General features: G+C 36.5%; 1 protein-coding gene across 2 annotated transcripts in view; it reads left to right on the forward strand.

Annotated features, from left to right (window-relative positions):
• OLA1 (Obg like ATPase 1) overlaps nt 1-20,595 on the forward strand; it is a 156,695-nt gene that overhangs the window by 93,212 nt on the left and 42,888 nt on the right. For both annotated transcript variants that reach the window (XM_081095634.1, XM_081095635.1), the window contains exons 5-7: nt 2,230-2,405; nt 11,932-12,012; nt 12,299-12,396. In XM_081095634.1, coding sequence (XP_080951760.1) covers nt 2,230-2,405; nt 11,932-12,012; nt 12,299-12,396 — 355 coding nt within the window. The remainder of the gene's footprint in view (nt 1-2,229; nt 2,406-11,931; nt 12,013-12,298; nt 12,397-20,595) is intronic.

Genomic DNA, 20,595 nt, shown 5'->3' on the forward strand with positions numbered 1-20,595 from the left:
GGGCCAGCCGTGTCTGGGTCTTATGCGCTTTCTAGGTACTTGCAGGTGGGCGGGGACTTGACTCTGGGTCCCGCGGCATGCCCCAGACTCTGACAGGAGGAAGATTTTCATATACGTTTTACTAATTTTCTTTCATTCATCTCTGACACTTTTTATAGAGAAAGGGCAAATAGCAATATTAAAATATTTCCTCTAATTCCCTTTTAATGTGTACGAATTTCGTGCACAGGGCTACTAGTATAATAATAATACTAACTTTCAGGCATAGGAACAAAAATGTAATCCATAATGTATAGGGTCTGTGATTTGAGTTTTTATTCTTATAGTAGGGGCAATGGATTAGTGATGATCCAGTCACAACTCCTTTCTTAACCTAATCCTTGGCAGACTCCAGGCAAGGTGCATTCTGGAGAATAATTTGAAGGTTGTAAGATAGACAAGTGATCCCCCCCACCTTTATTCTAGGTTTTCTATTTGGATTAGTTCAGATTATCAGAGTGCTTTATTTTCTTTGCTTCCAGGAGAGTTGCGATTATTGTTTCTGTTATCCACTTGTTTAAAATTGAGGGTTGTCATTAAGACATTGCCATTTAAAACCTGCTGATGCATTGCTGTAGGAATGTTGTGGAGGACATCACTATATTTGCTCATTGGCCCCTACATAAAGACAATAAAGACAACTATTTAGGTTATTTTTCATTTTGAGTGTCAGAAAAAGTTTAGCTATTTCTATAATTGAACTGACCCTGTTTCCTTTGTTGTTCAGACTGCCAGCAAGCTAACTTTTATTTTTATTTTCCTATTGTATTGCGCCATTTGTGTAATATGCCTCAGATCATGACAAGCAATACATAATGCTGTCCTTCCAGGGAGACTTCTTTAATACTTTTAAAATAATTAAAATTCACCTAAATCATGGTCTGTCTCATATGTTTACTAATAAGACATAATGCACCTTCTTCTCATTTCTTGCTAATATTGTTCATTTGAATTTGGCAGTACATAATAAAACATCAGTTGTATGTCAAGAAAACTTAAGTATTAAATACTTATGTTTTAACTGCAGTAATATGTATATGCTTTATTATTAATGAATTCCACATTGAGATACAAAGAGCTTAATTATTTTTAATTTGAAGAAATTATGTTTTAAAACTTTTTGTCATCTGTAATGAGGATATTTTGGTCTTTGGTATATAGAATGATCTGTAGTCACTATTTCTCCATCAAACTCAAACCATCTTTTGATTGCTATGGTACCTCTGTGTAAAATAATGATACTTTATGTTTGAAAACATCTCATTTTGGGAACATAATCTAATTGGTAATTTTAATTAATTTAATTAATAATTTATTTATGAATTTATTTATTGTTTATGGGTATGTCATTGCTTTCTATTTGTAATATTTCTTAGTATTTGTTCATTTTTGCAATGCTATTCTTTATCTGGTAATTTGAGTAAATCCCAGTTGAATTATGTTGCCACATTATGTCTTCAAAAGGGCATAAAGTCAGTACACATGCTTCAGTAATATCTGGTTGTTTTACCCTTATGTTTCCAGTTGGCAATTTGAAATTATGGCTTCAACTGCACTTTAAATATGTGATAATAGCATGTGTTTCTAATAAGGGCCAGCACCATTTTGTTCAGAGAGTGTGAATGGTTGTCACTCATATATGACAAATGCACCTTCATCTGCTTCTTTGATAGCCCCCTAAAAACCATACCCTCAAATCAGGCCGATGAAATTAGCTGCTGTGTAAATTGTGTGTCTGAGTGGTTCATTATCTAATCACCGTCAGAACCACAGTGATAAAGTAGATTGAAGCAGGGAAGAGGTCTGCCAGATGATTTTGCCCCCCTCCCTCAAATCCGGTTTCCCTTGGAAACCCTAATAGTGTTAGAACTTCAGGCTCTCATGCCTGGAATTCAGTACCTTAATGTACCAAACCTGAAAATACCAATAGTTTTGGAGCATAATTTTCTTTCTGTAAAGATCATAATTTTATTTGTTTCAGTCAGTTTTTGAAATGTTGAAGCTCTTGAATTACTGTTTTGTTGCTAGTGCCCTAAATATTACTAAATAGGAAAAGAAATGCTATATCTTACTTGCAAGAATTCAGATTAATTTGTATAATTATTAACCTTATAGGGGTTTTTATTCTAATAATAACCTTCTGGATTTTAAAAAGTTATTATTGAATTTCTTCCTTTTAATTGATTTTAGGTGCTTTTGAAGATGATGACATCACACATGTTGAAGGAAGTGTAGATCCTATTCGAGATATAGAAATAATACATGAAGAGCTTCAGCTTAAAGATGAAGAAATGATTGGGCCCATTATAGATAAACTAGAAAAAGTGGCTGTGAGAGGAGGGGATAAAAAACTAAAACCTGAATATGTAAGTAAAAATTTATAGCTTTAGATACTTAAGTTCATTTTTCTTGGTTAAAATTTTAAAATAGAGCATATAAAATATCTAATATCGGTATGGGATTTTAGAAAAGGATCTTTTTTGTTAAAAAATTATTGAGAAACTTTTTCTTTTGGCAACAAAGTATTATGATGACAGGCTATTTAAGGTTTCATAAAAAAAAGTCATATTTAGCTGTAATCTTGAGTGTTTATGTGGTTGCTATGTATATCTTCAAAGTGTTAGTGATAGGGAAGTGTGGTCGTTGTAGTTATAACATTTTTGAAGAAATTATTGAAAATCACCTAGAAGGAAATACTGTGATAAAAGAGGCTTAGAAGGTAGAGTTATGAATGCTTTTCCCTTAAATGTTTTTATACTTTGATTTCATTGCTTTATAAAAATAAACTTGGGAAAATTAACCCCAAAGTTAAAACTATTTATTAAATGTAGCAGACTATTTGAAAATACAGGAACCAGGAATGTGATTAGACGTTATTGTAGTTCATTATTTGAGTTTATATCATATACTGCCAAAGCTAGGAATGGCTTATAAAATTTTCAAAATAAAAATGACAGGTTGCTTAATTTGATGTGGTAATACCAATATGGGAGTCAGACTATGGTAGGACTACTTAATGGCTCCTGGAGAAACAGTTATCATAGTAATTATTCTCAGCATAAGTGAGGGTTTGTGTTTTTTTTGACAATGATACTCCTAGGCCAGTGGGAAGGATTGAGGTAGGGTCTCCTTTTTCTTAAATGGGGATGAGAAGCATGAGAATCCATATATATAAAAGGCTAATATACAAAGTGTCCCCTCTGGAGTTCGACCGGAGTTTGATCACTCACTATGACATGTGTTGACCACCAGGGGGCGACACAGAGCGAAGGAAGGCCCTGGCTGGCAGCCGGAAGGCCCTGATCACCGACCAGACCTAAGGACCCTACCCATGCATTAGTTTCATGCACCAGGCCTCTAGTGTAAGCATAATTGACCAGGATTAATTGTAACACTGCATAAGATACTTTACTTTCTTGGTTTATAGTAATTATTTTAAGCAAATCATGTGTTTAGTCATAGTACATTTGTAATATAGCACTTTGATCTCCTTGTAGGAAATCGTGTTACATTAGCCACTCTTAAACATTTATGAGTGAAATTCAGTTATAGCAGAGTAAAAGTGATTATTCTTAAGCAGAACATATTAGATTTCATTACAGATTGTTAGCTTGCCCCTTCCTTGTTAAAATTTGTGGGAAGTCCTTTTCCTGGAGTGTTTCAAATCAGGATCTAAGGATATAGGACTTTTTCTCTATTTTTCTCTTGGTAACAAGATTTGGAAGGAAGATATACTAAATATCGAGGTAATTTATGTAAGTGGATATTTATAGAAGAACTGATTTATGGTAAAGGAAAATGCATTGATGAAAATTAAAAAACCTATTACTAATAATTGTGTATTGTGAGCAGTTTTAAAAATTGCATGTTTTAAACATCCATAAGGTTTTAGGGAAAAATATTTCACTTCTTGTTTGATAATACATCATGTGAACAAATAGGTATGATCTGCTAGACAGAAATCTTGAGTCACTGAATCTCAGAAGAGTTACTGCATTTTATAATTGGGGACTTTTAGTTGTAGGGAACAGAGACTCAGCTCAGACTGTTTTAATAAATGAATTTTTATTTTTAAAACACAAGGTGAGAAGGGAAATGGAAATGCAAAAATATTCAAGAACAGGAAGTATGGTATAATCAGGCCTTTTGGAGTTGAATTCTAAATCATCCCAGGACAGCACTGTGTTTCTCTGGCAGTGCTCTGCCATTCATATGCTGTTTTATATATTGCTTTTGTTCCTGATTTCTGCGTCATCGTTACTTCTGCTTGCTTAGAGTTGGCTTATTTATCATGTTGAGGGGTGTGTGTGTGTGTGTGTGTGTGTGTGTGTGTGTGTGTTTTAACGAGACCACTCCATAGGTTAAGTGCCCACTAGTTCTGGCCAGGAGACTACGTGGACTGAGTCAGATTCCTTTAGGAGAATACTAGGAGTAAAGTACCATGTTAGATAATGTACTTAATATACTGTGTAAAATGAGCAGCTGTACATTGTAAGTCCTCAGTGCTCAGTGTTATTTGAGGACAGCAGTTCAGAAGTGCAACACTGTTTAAGACTTCCAGGATAATACAAAAGAATGCATTGTGTGTGAGGCAAGTGTCACAAAAATTAGACTCATTTGAGGCCAGACTACTTTAGATCCATCTATGCATGTACATGCTAAGGGAAATTAACTCATATAAGAACTGATGCTATGGTGCATACACTAAAGGCATACTTTTCTGGATAGTCCCTCCTGTCTACTTTTTCTTTGCCTATAGCCAACCAAACACAGATGGAGAAAATTTAAAATAAGATGTTAGTATCCCCATAAACTCATTATTACCTACCTTTTCTGTATTTTGAGCTGGAGGTCTTGCTGCCAGTTTTCTAATCTGAATGCGTTGTTTGCTGTGCTGTGTTAAAGCCACCCAGCCAGCACAGGTCAGCTCATCTGAGTGTCACCATCAGGTATTAGTGTAACGGGTTTAGCTAGAGGAAAGTATCAGGCTTGGAGGCTGTAATTATCACAGAATAAGAGTGAGTCACCTTGATAAAATGCCAAGTCTATCCATTTAGCCATCAAATTTTAGGATTACAGATGGTGGGCAGAGAATGGATGAAGTCCTTCCTTTACCCTCACCCTGTTAATACACCCTTATTTTTTTTCCTATTCTAAAGATGATATACTGGTTAAAAAACACACAGCATTGTGGTTTTTAAAAAGAAGGCAGAAAAGGGGAGTCCTCTGGAATCCAGAGTTCTAGAGATTTCTGTTGTTGACAATTTGATATGGCTCCTATCCAGTTTCATTATTTGAGTACATATACTTATATTTATTAAATACCAGATGCCTGGTGCATGAAATTCATGCACGGGGGGAGGGGAGTCCCTCAGCCCGGCCTGCCCCCCCCCCCCCCCCCCCAGTCTGGGAGCCCTTGCGGGCCTAAGCTGCAGTCTGGCCTCCCTCTGCAGGAGGCGACTGGCCGATCAGGTATATAGATACTTTCTGGAGGCAGCACAGACTCCTTCTTTATTACTTTCCTCTGCGGTTGGAGAACAGGGGACTAAAAGGTGGAGACAGAACTGTGGCCGGGCCTGGGGCTTTTGTAGGCAGCGGAAAGAGGGAAAGGGCTGGGGAAAGTCTAGACACGTTTCCTTCGATTGTCCTCCCTTCCTCTGGGTCCCTCCCTCTGTTTTTTCCTTCTCATGGTGGATGTTCGGGCCTCTGACTGACGGGAGCCCAGCAAAGGTGGTATTCAGCCCCCTCACTTCTCATCTGAATGTACAGCCGCCTCGCTTTCCAAGCAGGGCTGTTTTCAAGTGACTAAAGCGCTGGGAATCCACAGCTCCTGGCCTCTCCCCTCTTGGTTTCCTGCTTGGGTTGCAAAGTTCCCAGAGACACCGAAGCAGCTCTGCCCCGGTAGTTCTGCACCGGCCCCTGCCCCGGCCCCACCAGGCACTCTTCCTGAGTCTCCAGGTTCACAGTCTGCGCTCGGGAAGGCTCCTGGAGCCCATTCCCCCAGACAGGTAGGGCAGGGGGGCTAGAGCTGGAGGAAGATGGCAGAGTAACAATTGGTATGAACCGGCGCCTTCTCAGACAGACTTCCTAAGCTCATGCCAGGCCCCTTCCTGGTTCCGGGAGGACCCCAGATGAGGTCCCCTCCCTGTACCCAGTGCCAGTGCCCTCCTCCCTGTTCCACCCCTGGGGTGGGAGCAGCTCGCCCACGACGCTCTGATCCCTGCCAGCCAGGCAGGCAGCGATGTAGGCAGTGCGGCCTAGGGTGCTGGCGGCTGCGAGCCTCCTCTCCCCGCCTGAAGCACGGGGCAGCGTCCGTAGCTGGGCTGCGGAGGCAGGTATGGGGCCTGGGCAGGCACCAGTGGGCGCTAGCAAGCTTGGCAGTCTCTGCACGCCCACTCCCGCTCCACCTCGCAGCCGCCCCTGGGAGCTGTGCATGAAGACGCTGCTGAGCCACCATCCGGCCCAGGACCTGGGAGGGCGGGGGGCCTCAGGCTCCCGCTGGACCTGTCAAAGCCAGACTTGGGCTTGGCTGGTCACTCCGTCCTGCCCACCATTCCTCTGGAGCAGCCTCCGCCTGGGAGGCAGCTTGGTTAGCGCTGGGCAGCCCTGCGCGGGCCTGCGCTGGGGGCAGAAGTCCCCGCCCCCATTCCCGCCCACTAGCTTCTGCCTAGATGTGCCTTGGACATCGTCATGGACAAATTAGCATATTACCTCTTTATTATATAGGATAGTTTCAAAACCACAAATGGAATCATATTATGTGTTCTGCCATAAATAGTAATATTTAATGTCTATTGAGTATTTACTGTGGCAGCTACTTTACATGTATTTTCTCATTTAATTCTCATAATCACCATATTTTAAATTGGGGTTATTACAGGTTTTATAGAAACAAGTAGCAGCCCCAGAATTTCACAGCTAGAAAGTGGCAGAGCCAGGGCTTATACCCAAATCTGTTTGATGATAGAATCCATATTCTTAAACTTATTCCATTTTTCTGAACTTACTTTTTTCACTAAGCAATGTATTTTGGACATTTTCCCATGTGAATGTAATACAGATATATCTTGTCTTAATAGATAAAAACTGTTCTTAGAATATTCCATAATTTATTAGCAAATCTCCAATTTATGGGGTTTTAGGTTGTTTCTATCTTTTAAAAAATTGACGAGAGAGAGAGAGAGAGAGAGAGAGAGAGAGAGAGAGAAGCGTTGATTTGTTGTTCCACTTATTTTATACATCCATTGGTTGCTTCTTGTATGTGTTGTGACTGGCAATTGAACCCACAACCTTGACATATCAAGATGATGCTCTAATGAGCTGAGCTACCCAGCCCAGGGCAAAGGTTGTCTCTAATCTATATTTCTCTTTTGGTGCTAGTATCACACTGTTCTATTTACTATAGCTTTGTGGTTTATTTTAATATATAGTAAAGCAGGACACAGTTTTCTCTCTAAACATTTTTATAGTCTCAAGCAAGTCATTCTTTCAGAATAATGATATATTCAATTTGTAATGTTCTCCAACATCCCGATTGGGATTTAACTGGAATTATGTTAGATAAATGTAGAATTTTTATCTGCACAGTGTTGATCAGAATAGATGAAAATTGAGTGCAGGGTTTGGCTGAAGCAAGTTTTAGGTCAGTGTCTGAACCTCAGGTCTGGGAGTCCATGGACCTGGAACATTTACTTTATTGGCTGTTGTTGCATTTGAGTATTGCCACAGAATCACTCACAACATTTGTTCTTGATTTTTTGGATAATAAATCCCTTTTACAAGCATTTGGAAGAAATGTGCTATCATCCTTCCAAGGCACATAAATAGAGAACTTTAAATACAGTTTTAGCCCTTAGTTGGTTTGGCTCAGTGGATAGAGCATTGGCCTGTGAAATGAAGGGTCCCAGGTTTGATTCCCGTCAAGGGGCACAAGCCCATGTTGTGGGCTCAATCCCCAGCAGGGGTGTATAGGAGGCAGCCAATCAATGATTCTCTCTCATCATTGATGTTTCTGTCTCTCTCTCCCTCTCCTTTCCTCTCTGAAATCAATAAAAAATATATTTAAAAAATACAACTTCAGGGTGTGACCCCTGATAACTATAGATTACAGATGAATAATTTCTGCTGTAATGGAAACTGAAGAATATCAAAATAGAGAAGATTAATAATTAATCTTGAAAAGTCTAGTAAATAATGGTTATATTATTTTATGCAGAGAAAAATATTATTTTTGTGATACATGGATTGACAGATTGTACCCAAAAAGTAAGAATATCGAATTTCTCTGATGACTTTGGAATGAGAATGAAGACTTTGAATAACAACTTTGGGAATTGCTAGGCTAAACAAGGAGCAATTAGGAAGGCAGTAAGGAAGACAAAAAGGCCAAGTGATAGGACCGAACTTAAATTTTGCGTCACTTAGACCTGAATTTTAGTCTCAGCTATGCCACTTACTAGCTATGGGAATTTAGGCAAGTCACACATCCTCCCTGATGCTATTAACAACAATATAAAATGCATAAAACATAGAGCATTTATAAAGTGAAATACGAGGTTCTCAGTAAGAAGAGTCAAAGTAGAAGAGCAAGGTATCAGAGGTGTGTTTGTATTAAGTTTCTTTGCAGTTAAAAGATAGTTCAACAAAAGCTAGATAATTCTTGTAGAATGTTAAGACTAGAAACCTGAATTGGGTTTTCACTGAGAAAGCCAGTATTGTTGGTAAGCTTCAGTTATTTGGAAAAAAGGACTACTGAACAATTGTTCATTTGTGGAAGATGTATACTTATTTGCTTTAAAGGAGTACCCAAAGAAATATAATGCCATTTTGTAGATCCCTAGCATTTAATCTTTCAACAATCATAATAACAATGGCCACATTTCACATTAACTGAGAACTTATTCTGTGCCAAAAACTGCACTAAACACCTTATATGCATTATCTCTTTTGATCATCACAGCAACCCCCAGGAGGGTAGATAGTATCCTCATATGAATTTTATCAATGAAGTAATAGGTCACAGACTTGGTGAGTGGTAGACCTAGGATTTATTTCCACACTTATCATTAACTTGTTAACTCTAGAAATAGTATACTCACATCACTGCAATGGAACCAAAAAGTTCAAATGACCAGGAATTTTTGCATAATCTCCATCATGTACAGAATTTATTTTGAAAATGAGGAATTTGCTACAATTATCAAAACAGTTATCCTATATCTGTATTTTTACATCACAATATTACTAAAGAAATACAAGACCCTAAAATAACTTCTGAGTTGTCAAGCATTAAAGTGTTTTATGTACTTATTGTATTCTAATTTGTTAAAAGTAAGTTAGGTATGTACTAGATTATTTTTTCAGTTAAGGAAATTCACTGAACTGGAACCCTTTCTTGTTCTAACCATAATTTTATATATACAAGCATAAGAAAAAAATTCAGTCAATCCATTAAGTATTATATACAAATAAGTCCAAATGTTGTGTGTGTTTTTTCATCTAATTAGAAGTTTTTAGATAAGGAACATAATATCTTTTAATTTCTTGCTAAAATTAAAATTAATTTTTACTTAAAGTAAGAAAAACAACGCATTGCAACTGTACCATATAATGATCACTTATGTAACATAATCTTATCTGATCAATCTATGTTTTGTCTTTAGTAAAACTGACATCTTTTACTAATCTGTCTTTTCCTGGCTATTAAATATTTTGTGGGAATAATTAAGAGAGAACGGAATACAAAATAAAATATCTTAAATTTTAAGGTATTTTTATTTTCAACTGTTCAAAGATGGTAACAAATTTTCTAAAAAGATTTCAATGTGGCTTTAATTAATACACTATTTGGGAACTTTAATTATGAGTTAATTCTCTTTAAAATTTGAGTGCTTCTAATTTATAATACAGTATTTAGGTGTAAGGGGGGGGGGGGGTGCCAAAAAGCAATTCTATGTCTGAAGTGATGGTCTAGTTAATTTAAAATGAGAGAGATATACTGGAATTCCTTCACTAGCATACAGCATTTATTGAATCCCATTCATTTTGTAAAAACATTTATAGTTACAAAAGTATTTTACACTTTTTATATGATTAAAATTTAATTTCCTTCTTTATTTTTGGTTTGGCTTTCTTTTGTCTATTTTATTCTCTTTTCTTTCTTTAATTGAAAAAAGAAAACTAATGAAACCAAATATAAGATGGCACCACTGTTTCTTCTTTTGTATAATCTTGTTGCGTATCTCTACATAAGCTGTTCTGGCCACTCATCATAGTAACCAGCTGGGCCATTTCACCTGCTGGAGCCATTAAAGAGGACTCTCTCCCCCTAGATTAATCCCCTCCGACATTAGTTTTTTACACTGACAACTGGAGCAGGCATTCAGAATTTGCAGGTGGCCAGTGTGACGCACATAATTGCCTACAATTTTAGGCAATGAATAAAAATGGTCTACATTACTTGTCAAAGGTTGTATATGCAGTGCCAAGTGAGATCTATGGGAAGCCTTTTAGGGTTTAAAGAACAGTTAATAGCAAGGCTGCACAGGGCTTTTTTAATCATAATGCATTTGTAATATAGCACTTTGATCTTCTCCTTGTAGGAAATGGTGTTACATTAGCCACTTTTAAACATTTATGAGTGAAATTCAGTTATAGAAGAGTAAAAGTGATTATTCTTAAGCAGAGCATGTTAGATTTCATTAAAAGTTTTTAGCTTGCCCCTTCCTTGTTAAAATCTGTAGGAAGTCCTTTTCCTGGAGTGTTTCAAATCAGGATCTCAGGATATAGGACTTTTCCTTATTTTTTTCTGTTGTTAACAGCAAGATTTGGAAGGAAGATGTACTAATATTGAGGTAATTTATATAAGTGGATATTTATAGAAGAATGACTGATTTATAGTAAAGGAAAATGCATTGATGAAAATTAAAAAAACTATTACTAATTATTGTGTATTACAAACAATTTTTAAAATTGCATGTTTTAAACATCCATAAATTATCTTTAACAACAACAAAAAACAGATGACTCTCAAATGCACTTCTTCTGGAAGAGCTAAGTTTGACCTTTCAGACCCTAGAGCCTTTTATTAACACCTGCCTGTAAGGGGAACCTTGCCACACGCAGCTTTTAGATTCAGAACCACAAAACTGATGAGGAAAGGCTTGAAGGGTTCAGTTTGTGTCACTTGCTGTTTGCCGTTTCCATTTCACAGATGATTAATCTTTCTGTGAAGAAAGGCCAGAGAAACAAAGCACATTGGGCTCTTCCTGCAGTTACTCCTTCTGAATGCACACTAGCTTGCTAACTAAAAGGCCTTTAGATTTCCAGCAGAGAGAGATGTTCTGAAAGTGAATGCAGCTGGTTGGAGGTCACCAGTGCAGGGCTCTTGCCATTGTGTAATGGAGGCTTTGGCAGGTTGGAGGGGGATTGTTGGAGTGGGGACAGGAGAAGTGGGCAGGGAGAAGGTGTTGGCAAAAAATTAATTCATATTAAAAAGGGCTATCAATAATAGATTCAAGTTCATCTATTTGGTTGGTTTTCTTTTTAAGAAAGAAATTATAATTCAGTCTCTCTCTAGTGTTCCCCCCCACACACACAATTTCCTAGTAGTATGTTTATCTTGAAAGTGGCATCACTTGGTAATGTTGAAATATTACTGTCTTTAATAGTTGAATTGTCTTAAACATTTTAAGATCTTTACTAATTTTGCTAGTATTTCACATTTTAATATTAATATTTTAATGCCACAATTGTTATTTAGTTTTATAATAAGATACTGAAAATAATTATCCGTGTGTCTTAGTTCCCCCTTTAATTTTAGTATTTAGTTGGATTTTAATCTAAATGCTTAGTATTCATCTTGTATTTACTATTTTTCTCAATTGTGTATAGGACATAATGTGCAAAGTCAAATCCTGGGTTATAGATCAAAAGAAACCTGTTCGCTTCTATCATGATTGGAATGACAAAGAGGTAAGTTATAAATATTATGCCATTTATTATTGCCGTTGTTTTGATTTCTTAGAGAACAAATTAGAGTTGTCATTATTTTATACTAATTATTATATCTAGTTACACTTTAGTTCTGTCAATGATTGCTTATTCCCAGGCTTGTTAATTCTTTTCCCCTGTTCCTGATATTTTATAATAATTAATCTTTTAGAAACAAGATTTATAAAAATGCAAAAAGCTACTTGTTTAAACAGTTAAATAGTTACTCAAGTTTTAAAAGGGGTTATTTTTCTGTTCTTCACTTTAGATTGAAGTGCTGAATAAATACTTATTTCTGACTTCAAAACCAATGGTGTACTTGGTTAATCTTTCTGAAAAAGATTACATTAGAAAGAAAAACAAATGGTAAGTTTTTCCTCCCAAGGTATCCAGACATATCTGTATACAAACACATACAAATGTATATACTGCTATGTTGGATTATAATTTTTTTCCTCTTATTAAAAAACTTAAAATGGATGAGAAAGCATTGCCTGGGTTTAAATTCTGAGATAAATATTTTAGTTGATTTACACTGAGAGAACTTAAAAAAACAACAACTAAATTAGGTAATATTGAATCATACATATTTACTTTTCAAATTTAAATTTAATTGACATTATTTGTTTTCTTTGCAAAATGAGAATAAATGTAGTTGGAGCAATAAAATTTTTTAAGCTAGGAATTTCTAGCTGTGTTGATATGTGACTTTAAAATATCTACTTGGGATTACAGTTTGACATAAATTTTAAAATCCAGATTGAATGCTTTAAAAAAGTTGTTTTTAATTTAGAATAAAAACAACTGTGGGACAGAGGGAAGACCAAATATCTGTTTCAAATACTTTAAAAGTGTGGCAAAGTTAAAAACTATGCATCCATGTATTGATTATAATTTTTGACATGCAACCAAAATGTACAAGGTTTCCTTTCATTCACTAATAACTTCAAAAAATCCATATTTTCATATAACATGTGGACATATATGCATTTGACATAATATTTGCTTTGAATCGCCTCTCTGGACTCTCAGTATTTTATACTATTAAGTTATACAAACAAATCAAAACTGTCCACAGCAAAATATCTAAATTCCCCTAAAATATATTGTCTGTTTTTTCCTGTACTTCATTAAGTACTTAGATGCACATGGTTTCAATTTTCCATTAAAAATTCTCATTTCCATATGATATCAAAGAGTGAGAAGCTTTAAACTGAAAAATAAACATTCATAGACTGGAAGCCAAAACAATAATTAATGTCAGATGGTTAACTCCAATAAATCATTAGAATAAATTCTGTGAAATTGCTGCAACTAAAAATGCCCTGTTAATATTACTATAAGACATTTTGTGTTCCTGATAGAAAGCTGAATTTGACCTCTTTATTGGTAATATTCTAGAAAGCATAAACTTAACATGAACATTTCGTTCTCACTGGTCAGTGTCCTCCAATACATAAATGTAATCAGTTCCGTCTTGTTTCAAATTCTTATAAATTTGATGATTAGTGTGTTAAAAATTGTTACCTTTGGGAAAGAATTTTAAATTTATTACTTGACCTTAGTTAATAAATCTTCTCATTATGGTATAAATGATAAGGTTTCCTGAGGTTTCGTGAAACAATACTGACATCAAAGTATCCATGAAAAGGGATGAGTCAGTTTCCTTGCCCAAAGGGGCTTCTCACACCTGTATTTGGATGATTACAGGTAGAACTCCCTGGCTCTAATTGTATAGTAAATACTATTTCCCAGACCCTAATGGTAGACAGACTGCTTGGGAGACGCCAGTCTGTGATTTAGCTGTCGCCAGACACCCCATGTTTTTTGTGAGACCAGTTGTGATGATGATATGGTTATAGCCAATTGAAAAAGTAAACTAACTCCTGTCTAAAATAGCAAATTTTAATTTATAAAAATGTAGAGGTATGGATGATACTATTTATAAAACCAAATTTTAGATTTTATGTATAGTTAATGATCTGATTTGGGTTGTATGTAAGTTTGAGGGGTTGGGGGGGGGGGGTCAGCTCTTGTGGAAGTTAGTGTAATTGTAGCTGAAAGATCAAAGACTGGGTAACTGAGTGATGTTCCAGAAGAGAATTTACCACATAGCCATTTTCTGTACAGTTTCTGCCGCCTGCTGTTCCTATTTTCCCTCAAGCTAGCCATTGACTACCCCCTGTGCATCCCTGCTCGTAAAAAATGATTGAGGAAGTATTTGTCATGTATTTATGAGTGGGAAACATTGTGTGATAGGGAATGGCATCTACTGGAGCCAGAAAGATTGCCATTTGCCTTTCATTCACCCACTCTGCTACAGTTTTAAATCCTCTGTTTATGCAACATAGCCTTTGTATTAAAGTGCAGAATAAATTTTTATTATGAAGGATATGAACACTAGGATTTCATCATTTATAACACTGCAAGCAGATGTACATAGTTAAAATACATTTTCACTACTAAACCCTTTTAATTTTTGCTAGCATCTTGTGTGTTTTTTTATAATGTTTATATCTAAGCTTCACTTGCATTAGCTGCTCCCTTAGCAAAAGAAAAGGTTTTGCTTTTTAAGATTATTATGTAATGCTACTGAAGCAAATTAAGACTGATGCAGGAAGCAGCAATAAATATTTTCCCGGGTCTTTTAAGTCTAGAAAACTATTTCAAATGCTCAGGAAAGAGGAGATGGGGTTTGTGATTTTTGCCACCAGAGAAAGACTAAAACTGCATTTTAGTGTGTTCAGAAGTGATGAACAATTTAATTACTAAAGTTCACTTTAAATTTAAATGGAATGTTATTTTTCAATCCTAGAAAAGAGGGACACATTTTGAAAGATAAAATCTATTGTGTTAGTGAGTAGGTGTACTGACCCTTTGAAAGATGTAAAAACTGGAATGGCTCCAAGCATCTATTCTCTGGTGTTAACATTGTTGAATTAGTCATTCTGTTGATTTATGATTAAGACCTATCCCCTGAAGAGAAGCTGACATGATAGCAGAGGTACAGTTGTGTTATGATCAGATGACAGTAATCAAGATGTAAGGGAATCCACAGAAAGAGGTTTTTTTTATTATTATTACAAATTACTGTTCTTTGAATGAATAAAACTATACAGAAGTAATTGTTTATTTTGTTGGTGGGAGCCAATGATTTTTGATCACTTGAGGATTTCATTTTTTTAAAAAAAATCAGTTGTTACTTATATAATTAAGATGATACTATATGCAGTATTAATTTTTATTTGAGATTGCTACTGAGTCATGGTGTCAAGCAGGTACAGGACATTAGAACTCTGAAACCTTTGCTTAATTAGGGTTTAAATTTCAATCTTTGCTGTTCTGTTAGTGGTATATTCCATCCAATTATGAAATCTGTAAAACAAACTAATTTTAGATATGGTAGTCCTCCTTAAGGCTTAGCATCTGGATATCCATTCCAAGACCCCCAATGGATACCTGAAACTGCAGATAGTATCAAACCCTATATATACTGTTTTTACCCTATATATACATACTCTCTGATAAAGTTTAATTTATAAATCACATACTCTAATAAAAGTTATGTGAATGTAGTCTTTCTCTGAAAATATTTTATTGCACCGTACTCACCTTCTCACTTAAAGGAAGCACTTTACAGCTCCTTTTGACATAGCTGAATTGACAGCATCACTAGTCTTGTGATTTGGAGCTATTATTAAGTAAAGTAAGGGTTACTTGAACACAAACTTTGCAATACTGAGGCAGTCGAACTGATAACTGAGATGGTTACTAAGTGACAATGAGCAGGTAGTGTATACAGCATGGAGATACTGGACAAAGGGATGATACATGTCCGGGGCAGGCAAGCAGGATAGTGTGAGATTTTTATCACACTACTCAGAGAAGTACACACTTTAAAACTTGTGAATTTTTTCTGCTTGGAGGTTTATTGATGCTAATTGAAACTGTGGATAAGGGGAACTATATATTTTGTACACCTATGTGGCTTCCAATTATGTTCCAACGTTGTATTCTCTTGCCCCCATCTTTCTTAAAAATTATTGATAAAGGATCATTTATTTTCTTATTTTTTAACTACATGATCTTACTCAACTGGAAAATATAACTGAGATATTGAGGTTTTGTATGTGTGTATAGTACACATTTACATATGTCCTGGTGGGCTTGTGGTCACTGAATATTACCCTTTAACTAATATTATATGAGTCAATCTGAGTGTTGAAATTGATTCAGAATAGGTAGACAAATATTAGCAAAGTTAAACTGTTGTATAATCAGGGGCAGTGTGTCAGGCTCACCAAATGAAATTTTAAAAGAAAAAGGTTTCAGTCTCCCCATGTCCACTTTTCTGTTTTTGTTAGTTTTCCACATAATTGGTACATAATAACTAAAAATAGTTTGGTGATACTTTACATTATGTGCTGGATTAGGGGGAGAATTGTAGGATAAATCCAATATTTTCTTCATTTCTTGAACCGTTTATAAGAATTACAGGTACTATATCTCAGCAACTATGTGTGAAGGGGAAAGTATGTCCATTTTTTACCTAATTTTATATGTACATTTATCTATAGATATATACACATATATCTATAAATAAAAAACTATTTCTGTAAAATGATTTTAAGAAGTCATGAATTTCTGACAAGATTATTCATTGAAGCTAGAAATGTAATACATGCTGCTTTTTTATAAAATCACATTGTTATACATTTGATTTACTTGAAACAAATAAAATGGGAATGATTAACTATTCTTTTTTTGTTAATTATTTTTAAATAAATTACTTATTTTAGTTCCGGGGGCTTCTTAAGTAGATTTGAAATTAGGTTCAGTTTCATATAAAGTGTTCAGGATATTACATAAAGCAAGATTCACATGTATAAGATTTTTTAAATGTTTCATTCTAACATCCACTAGTCTGGCATAGTAAAAGTTCTGCAATACCCATGCAATGTTTCTTTGGGGTTATAATTTCTATTTTTTATCACTATGGTTCACAAAATTGGGGGAGGATGGGTTTGTGTTAGCTTCATGTTGACATACCTAATGTTAGGAAGGCTGTGGGAATACGTTATTAATTCTGAGTGTGTTCCACCTACTTGAAATCTATATATATAAAAGCCTAAGCAACCGTTCAACTGTTCGACCAGTAGCTATGATGTGCACTGACCACCAGGGGGAAGATGCTCAACACACAGGCATGGAAACATGGAACAGACTGATGAATCTCAGAGGGAAGGGGGTGGGCGGAGGGCGGAAAGAGATTAACCAAGGATCTTATATGCATACTAGAGGCCTGGTGTACGGATTCACCATCCCTCCCTATCATGCAGTGAAAATTTACATAGAGCTTTTGACTCCCCCCAAATTTAACTATAGTCACCCCTCAGTATCCATGGGGGATTGCTTCCAGGATGCCTGCAGATGCTCAAATCCCTTAAATAGAATGGTGTAGAATAATGCATACAGTTGGACCTCCATACCCATGGATTTCCCAACCTCAAATCAAAAATACTGTTTTCAATCCATAGTTTGTTGAATCTGTGAATAGGAAACCAAAGGATATGAAGGGCTGACTGTATACTTACTGAAAATAATCCACATATAAGTGGACCTGTACAGTTCAAACCCATGTTCTAGGGTCAGTTGTATATTTACAACTGTAATTCCATGCTTTGAAACAGTTGTCCTCCAAAACAAAACAAGCAACTGAGAGCCATCTCTATTGTGCAGTAGCAGTAACAATAAGACTTCCTTGACACCACCATCTTCCACGTGACTTTGCCCCGTCTCGCTCTCAGATTTGGCCCTATGACTTTACCATTTGCAACTTAGAGGATTTTATCGTCACTCCTTGACTTTCATTAGAGTACATCATTCTTTAATTGTTACAATAGCATAATTTTATGAAACAGATGTGTATTAATTAAAAAGCCTTTTAAAACAGTTAAATTGTGATCTCCTGCATCTGTTTCTGTATATTTTAGTTTACATATGTATGTTAGAGGTGAGGCAGTGAAGGTCAGTAAAGAATTAAAGGAGATCACTTCTAAGGTTTCGTTCCAGTGCTAGAATTTTGTGTTTTAATGAATTGGATTATAACAATTTCATAAAAAGATGTCCATGCATATATTTTAGTACCTCCTCAAACCTCATATATAAGTTTGTCATGATAGGATTTGTTTTTCTAACTGTGGAACTATACAGTATATTCCCAAGGTTGCAAATTCCCAACTTATGAGCAACTTCTCCGGGCTGGCTTGGAGATAAGACCTGGTTTTTCCCTCTACTCTTATTTCCTCTCTCATATCTCTGCCCCTTGAAAATAAGTCTTTTCTGGATCTCAGTATGATTTCCTGTTTCCTCATAGTGGACCCAGCTGTTGCTCTGGCTGGATTGAGAGCAAAGTGGAAATAAACCTATTTGTGGCATTGGCATATCTATAGTTCATAGTAGTTACATTACTCAAACTGTTGTATTTCCTTATTCTAACTGAACTAGAAAGCATTGCCCTATCAGAAACATTAGCTTATGAAACACCCTTGAAAGGCTCTTTAATTCACAAGGTGGTAGAAACAGTGCGTTTGGGGTGAGACATATTTTGGTGACCGTTTTTGTCACCAATTTTTAAATTCTGCTTAAAAATATGTCCCAAAATAACTGACTTAGGAACTTTAAGTGCACCCTGTGTATAAGTTTGGGGCTGCACATTGGTTTTTTGTTCATTCTTTTTAATGTTTTATCAAGAAGAGAGATTAACATTCAAATTTATGTTCCTTATGAAGACATGAGCTCACTAAGGAGGTATGTACTATGCTTCCTTTTCCTTTTCTAAGCAAATAATCATTGATCCCTCTGTGTGTCATATATCGTTCTAGGTAGTGAACAGAAAAAGGCCCTCTCCCCCCCCCCCCCAATAAGACATACAGTCTTATGGCATTATAAACTACCAACAACCAAATACTTAATATAGTGTCAGTAAGTAATTAGGATGATGAATGAAAATAAAGCAGGGTAAGGGGGTGCTATTTTAGTTAGGGTGGTCAAAGAAGGCCTTTGTGAAGTTAGGGAGTGCACTGTGAGAGAATTTGAGGGAAGCTCAGTTCAGGGAGAGGGACCAGCAAACGCCAAGTCAAGTCCGATGGAGCATCAAAGAGAAGAAAATGTGAAGACACCCACTTGAAAAGAACTTGTAATTCTTATTCACATACATTGTGGTTAAATATATATTAAAACATATCCTAAATTTGTTCTACAGTTTATTTTGGGAGTTTAAGAATGACTGTCATTTATTTTCTAGTTTGCTATAGTTAATCTTATATTTTGATTGCTGTGCTTTAAGCAACCTTTAAAGTCATATTTGTAATTATATAGATTTATTTTGAATTTCATTTTTTTTTCATACTTGTCTAGCAACTTGCTGATCCACAGTATCACCCAAAGCATTTTTCTTTTCAAAATCCCTGATGGCCCAGTCTGTGTTGCTCAGTAGTTGAGTGTCAACCTATGAACCAGGAGGTCAGGGCTCAATTCCTGGTCAGTGCACATGCCTGGGTTGTGGGCTTACTCCCAGGCGGTGGGTGTGCAAGAGGCAGCCAATCAATGATTCTCTCTCATTGTCGGTGTTTTTCTCTTCCTCTCCCTTCTTCTCAGAAATCAATATATATATATATTTTAAAAATCCCTTGATGTATGGCCTCAAAGAAGTAGATTGAACTGATACTAAGAATAATAATAACCTACATTTGTGAAAACTTTTCAGTGTTTCAATTTATATTACTTCATTGGATCTTCAGACAAATCCTGAGATGGTCCATTTGGCACCATATTATTTTGGCCTTAAGTTGAATTTTTACTAAAATGAAGCATTTTCATCATTGGTTTAAGAGACCTGCATTTGAGCTTAGGAATGCGGTAAGCTAGCAGAGAGATAAATAAGAGTTGTGATATGCAGGATGTATTTTGTTACAAATTGAACATAATTAAAGCATAGTGATTAATCACAAAAACAATATGTATTTATATATGTGTTTTCCAATGGTCTTAGGCAACCCCTGTGAAAGGGTTGTTCGACCCCCAAAGGGGTCACGACCCACAGGTTGAGAACCTTTGGTATAGATCCTGCACAGCACGAAGTAGTGCGTGAAGTAGCAGGCAGCCGGGGAGGAGCCTGAGCCTGGGCTGGGCTCCGTGCAGCTCCCGCTCATCCTGGTGCAGCAGCCCCGCAGCAGCCCCGACTCAGGCCAGGAGCGCAGGGGGAGTGTCTGCGGGAGAGGCTTGAGCTGCCGCAGCTGCGCTCCCCAGCTGTGAGCCCACTGTCTGGCACTTGTCTGTCAGCTGAGCGGCCCTCCCACTGTGGGAGCACACTGACCACCAGGGGACAGCTCCTGTGTTGAGCTTCTGCCCTCTGGTTGTCAGTGAATGTCATAGCTACCGGCTGGTCGTCTGATCTTCTGGTCACTTATGCTTTTATATATATACTAGAGGCCCGGTGCACAAAAATTTGTGCTCTCGGGGGGGTGGGGGTGGAGTGGGTGGGAAGGCCCCTCAGCCCGGCCT

The sequence above is a fragment of the Myotis nattereri genome (assembly GCF_964212035.1).
Source record: "Myotis nattereri genome assembly, chromosome: 7".
Taxonomy (NCBI): Eukaryota; Metazoa; Chordata; class Mammalia; order Chiroptera; family Vespertilionidae; genus Myotis; species Myotis nattereri.